At 61.3% G+C, this 4,652-nt stretch overlaps 1 protein-coding gene across 1 annotated transcript in view; it reads left to right on the top strand.

Annotated features, from left to right (window-relative positions):
• FBXW5 (F-box and WD repeat domain containing 5) overlaps positions 1–4,652 on the top strand; it is a gene marked incomplete at both ends in the record, with an annotated part of 6,846 nt that overhangs the window by 1,731 nt on the left and 463 nt on the right. The window contains 3 exon segments of the mRNA XM_008937262.1: positions 723–871; positions 2,460–2,567; positions 2,570–2,963. Coding sequence (XP_008935510.1) covers positions 723–871; positions 2,460–2,567; positions 2,570–2,963 — 651 coding nt within the window.

The following is a 4,652-nucleotide window of genomic DNA, read 5'->3' as shown; positions in this document are numbered from 1 at the left end:
CCCCTGCTCTCTGGGCCTCCCCTGCTCCCCAGGCCTGCCGTGTCCCTGGCCACTGCTTGTCCTGCCCCTCACACGAAGGGGTCCTGAGCCCAGCTCCATGGGGAGCCCTCAGGGTGGCCTTGGCTCCAGGGGGGTTTGTGCTCCCCCTCAGCTCCCATTCCAAGGCCCAGTGTGGGCAGGACACAGGTCACCCACGTTTGCTGTTGTCTTAGAGCCCCTGTGTGTGCCTCAGGAGGTGCTGTCCCACCCGAGCTCCCGTGTGACTCTCTGAGGCACCTCCCTGGAGCAGGCTCAGCCCAGCAGTGTTCTCTCTCACTTCCCACTCTGCCAGAAAGAGGAGTGCTCTGAGTGCCCAGCTCTTGCTCTCAGGGCCCCGAGCCCCAGGGGTGGGAGAGGAGGAGTGCTGGACGTGTTTGACTCGTTCTGGGCCTTGGGGCTCTGCTCTGGGCCACGCTGGGAGCACGGCCGGGAGGTCGGGTGGCTCCCTGCTCTGGCTGCTTCTCATCCTGCTTCCTCTCGTCCACACAGCTCTAGAAGAGAGGGATAATCTGGCTTCTGGCAGCTGCACTGGGGTGGGCAGCCTCTGCCCAGCTGGTGCTGGAGCTGCTGTGTCAGCACTTCTCCTGCAGGGCTTCATCCACTCCCCACCTCTCCTGCCAGGATTCCTCCAGGGCCTCTGCCAGGAGCCGTGGCCTCACGCTCGTCTTTCTCCTGCCTTCCAGAGAACTTCACGCTGCTTTCCAGGGTGAGGAATAAACCCTATGATGTGTTTGGCTGCTGGCTGAACGAAACCAACCTGATCTCTGGCAACCTGCATCGGATTGGGAGGATAACCTCCTGTTCTGTGCTCTGGCTGAACAACGCTTTCCAGGTGAGGCTCTGTGGTGTCAGCTCCCCGGGCAGGGCAGCTTCCTGCTGGCTCCTGGGGCAGGAAGAGCTGCAGAGGTGGCTCCAGCCACAGCCCCATTGCCCTGTCCTCCCTGTTTGTCTCCTCTGACTTGCCCTCGGGGTCTGGAGCCTGAGGCAGCCCTCGTGTTGAGGTTCTCCATGCTCGGTGCTGTAGTACCCACTGCAGTATCCTGACTCTGCCCTCGGATTCCATTAGCTCCTGCACCATTAATTGGGATGAAGACTGGAGTGTGGTGCCCCAGAGCACGTGTTGCTCAACAGGAGGGTGGTTGAACCACAGCAGGGTTGCTGAGATCCTTGGAGCTGGGCCTGGGACAGCTGTAGTCTAGCATGTACCCAAGCAGTGGCTGGCGTCCTGCCTGGCAGCTCCATGCCTTGTTCCCCAGAGCTGGAGGGAGCTGGGAGTGTGAGCTGGGCCCTGCTTGGCCTCCTGGGTGGTTCTGGGAGCCAGGGGCTGGCTCTGCTGCCGTGGTGAGGCCTGGAGATCAGTCTGTGCTGTGTGTCTGTTTTCTGGCACACGTGCTGCTGGAACGTGTTCCTCTGCTGTGTTTGCCCCTGTCTCAGTGTCACAAGTGCACATCCTGGTGTTCTCCATGTTTTTTAACACAAAAAAATTGATGCTGGCCCTGGGTGGAGTCCTCTGGTAGCAGAGACCCTTCCAGTAACCACGTGCTGACACGACAGCAGTGACTCCTCCAAGAGGTGAGGAAGGACCTTGCCCAATTCCATAGAACCATTAAGGTTGGGGAAGAGCTCTAAGGTGATCAAGTCCAACCATCAATCCAACACTACCATGACCACTAAACCATGTCCTAAAGTATCTCATCTACATGTTTTTTGAACCCATCTGGGGTTGGGGACTCCAGCACCTCCCTGGGCAGCCTGGGCCAAGGCCTCACCACTCTGCCAGAAGAGAAATTCTTCCTCATATCCAATCAAAACCTCCCCTGGGGTTTTTCAGCCCATTGCCTCTTGTCCTATTGCTGGTCCCATGAGAGAAGAGACCAACACCAACCTCACTCCAGCCTCCTGTCAGGGAGCTGTAGAGAGCCAGAAGGTTTCCCCTCAGCCTCCTGCTCTCCAGGCTCAACACCCCCACCCCCCCAGACCCCCCAGCTGCCCCCCACAAGCCATGTCCCCCAGACCCCTCCCCAGCTTCACTGCCCTTCTCTGGACCCAGCCCCTCAAGCTCTTTCTGATCCTGTGCCTCCTTTGCTGCAGCCTGAGGTGCAGGCACAGGCTGGCAGAGCAGTCGGGTGGGAGGAGATCTGCTGCTTGTGTCTGGGAGCAGATAACCAGAGGGCTGCAGGCAGGCTCCAGGAGCTTGGCTCTGCTCCTCCCCTGCTGCCTGCGGGCTGGGATGGGACTTCACACTTCAGAGAGCTGGTCCTGGAACCCTCGCAGAGGCAGGGGCAGGAGGCTGCCCAGCCTCCCTGTGCCCAGGCAGCTCAGCGTGTGGCTCAAGGCCTGGGCAGACAGCCTGTGCTTGGAGCTGCAGGAGTGACCCTCCAGCAGGGGGGTTCCTGCTTACTTCTGCCTTCCCTCTGCAGGGCATCGAGTCCGAGAACGTGAACGTGGTGAAGAGGCTGGTCAAGATCCAGAACCTGAACGCCAGCACCCACCGCACGGGGCTGGTGGGCGAGTGTGGCGGCCCCGCCGCAGCCGCTACGACTGCCCCGACCTGCTGCTGGACTACCAGGAGCAGCTGGCTGCCTCCTCCTCCTCCTCCTCCTGCCCCCTCCTGGAGCTCGGCAGTGACAGCGAGGAAGAGGAGGCCAAGCCCAGGCAGAGCGGGGAGGCAGCAGTGCAGGAGCGGCTGGCGGGCGGGGGGGTGAGCACGGAGGAGGGGCTGCAGCAGCTCTTTGATGACCTCCTGGAGGGCTGTGTCAGGCCTGCCCTCACTGAGGCACAGCTGGAGACAAAGGTGGCCGAGCTCTTTGTACGCAACAGAACTAAACCCCCCGAGCTGAACCTGCTCCCCACGGACAGCAGCAGCAAGATGAAGTACTTGATCTTCACCACGGGATGCCTCACCTACTCCCCACACCAGATAGGTAAGGCTGTGCCTCAGCCCGGGGCACTGCAGGCACACTCAGCCTTGATTTGCTGCCTGTGTGTGCTGAGCCAGGTGTGGTTTCACTCAGGCTGCTGGGGTTTTGGCACAGGAGGCTCCTGAAGTGCCCTGGTTGCTGCAGGGGGTCCCGTCCCACCCCCCAGGCACTGCCCTGAAGGTGGTTTGGTTGTTCCCAGGCTTGACCCGTGGCTGAACAAAGTGGTGGCAAGGGCTGAGCAGATGAAGAAGGAACTTCTGACTGAAGGGCAGCAGCTGCTGTGCCCCAGTGGGAGTGGGGTGTGCGAGGGGCAGTGGTCACCCTGGCAGGGGCCTGTGGAGGGGCCCTGGCTCTTCTCTTCTGGGGCAGATGAGTCTGAGCAGCTTGGACTTCATGTGTGCTGCGTGTATGGTGCACACCTGCCTGCCCTGGCACCTCCTGCCTCTCCCACCCCCTGCATCTCATGGCCTGTGGGGAGCCAGAGGAGCTGCTTCCAGGCAGGGGACTTCCCTGAGGCCAGACGGTTGCACAAGGCCAGCCTTGCTTTCCTGGAGCTTGGTCCTGCAGCAGTACAGCCCGGGAGGGCAAAGGCAGGCAGCTCCCAAAGCTGTAGGCAGCTTGGAGAAGAGTTCCTTGATCTTGGCCCACTTAAACTGGGCTTGTGACCTGGACTGAGTGTCCAGCCCAAAGCAGTGGCAGGTTTGAGCCTCTGTCTCCTGTTCCATGGCAGCCGTGTAGCTGAGAGCTGGGTGAGGCAGGAGAGGCTGGGGAGCAATGCTGGGTGCAAGAGGAGGGTCCCAGGCTGCCCAGGTGGGGGTGCAGCAGTGTTGTGGAGGGCTTCAGCCTTGAGATGTGGTGTCACCACTGCCTTGTGGGTGTCCAGGAGAGGCCTGAAATCGTGTGTAGGGCAGAGATCCCTCGGGAGCACTGGGATGGCACCTTCCAGCTCCTCTTGGGCCTGCTGAAGGATTGAGCCCGTGGGCACCCAGGAGCTGCTGAGGCTCACAGGAGTCATCCAAGAAGCTGTTGTTGGTTGTTTGGGACCTCCATCTAGAGCTGGAAGGGAACAGGGCTTGACCCAGAGCATGTCTTGCTTAGGAAGCTCAAAAGCTATAAAGCACTTGAGACCAGTTTGGGTTTGAACCCCTCTTCTTGGGGCTTTCTGGGGCTGACCTCCACCTCCACCTGACAGTGGGAAGGGCAAAGCCCCCACGTCCCTGTGGCTGCTGGGCCTCCTGCAGGCTGCACGCTGCAGGAAACAGGCCCAGCCCAGGGGTTCAGTAGGAGAAAAAACCTTCCTGCAGCTGGAGTGTGCTGGGCCAGCACAGCTGCCCTGTGCTGCCAGGGCTGGGGTGGGGCTGGGCAGCTGGGCTGGCAGCTGGGCACCTCCCCAGCTGGGCCTCAGCGTGCCAGCGCTGGCACAGGGGCAGTGCCCGGCCAAGGGCACCTCTGGAGAGAGCCTGAAGGGGCCTGGCAGGGACAGCAGCTCTGCCCTGGTCCTCAGCTGTGGGCAAGCCAGCTCTCCTTTCTTAGGGTCACAGAATCAGAGAGTGGTTTGGTTGGGAGGGACCTTTACAGGTCATCTAGTCCAACCCCTGCAGGGACAGGGACCTCCCCAGCTAGAGCAGGGTGCTCAGAGCACCGGCCAACCTCCCCTCGGATGGTGCCAGGGATCGGGCAGCCACCAACTGC

The sequence above is a fragment of the Merops nubicus genome, unplaced genomic scaffold (assembly GCF_000691845.1).
Source record: "Merops nubicus isolate BGI_N331 unplaced genomic scaffold, ASM69184v1 scaffold46773, whole genome shotgun sequence".
Lineage (NCBI taxonomy): Eukaryota > Metazoa > Chordata > Aves > Coraciiformes > Meropidae > Merops > Merops nubicus.
The sequence above is the reverse complement of the archived record's forward strand: the minus strand, read 5'-3'. Positions and strand labels throughout refer to the sequence as shown.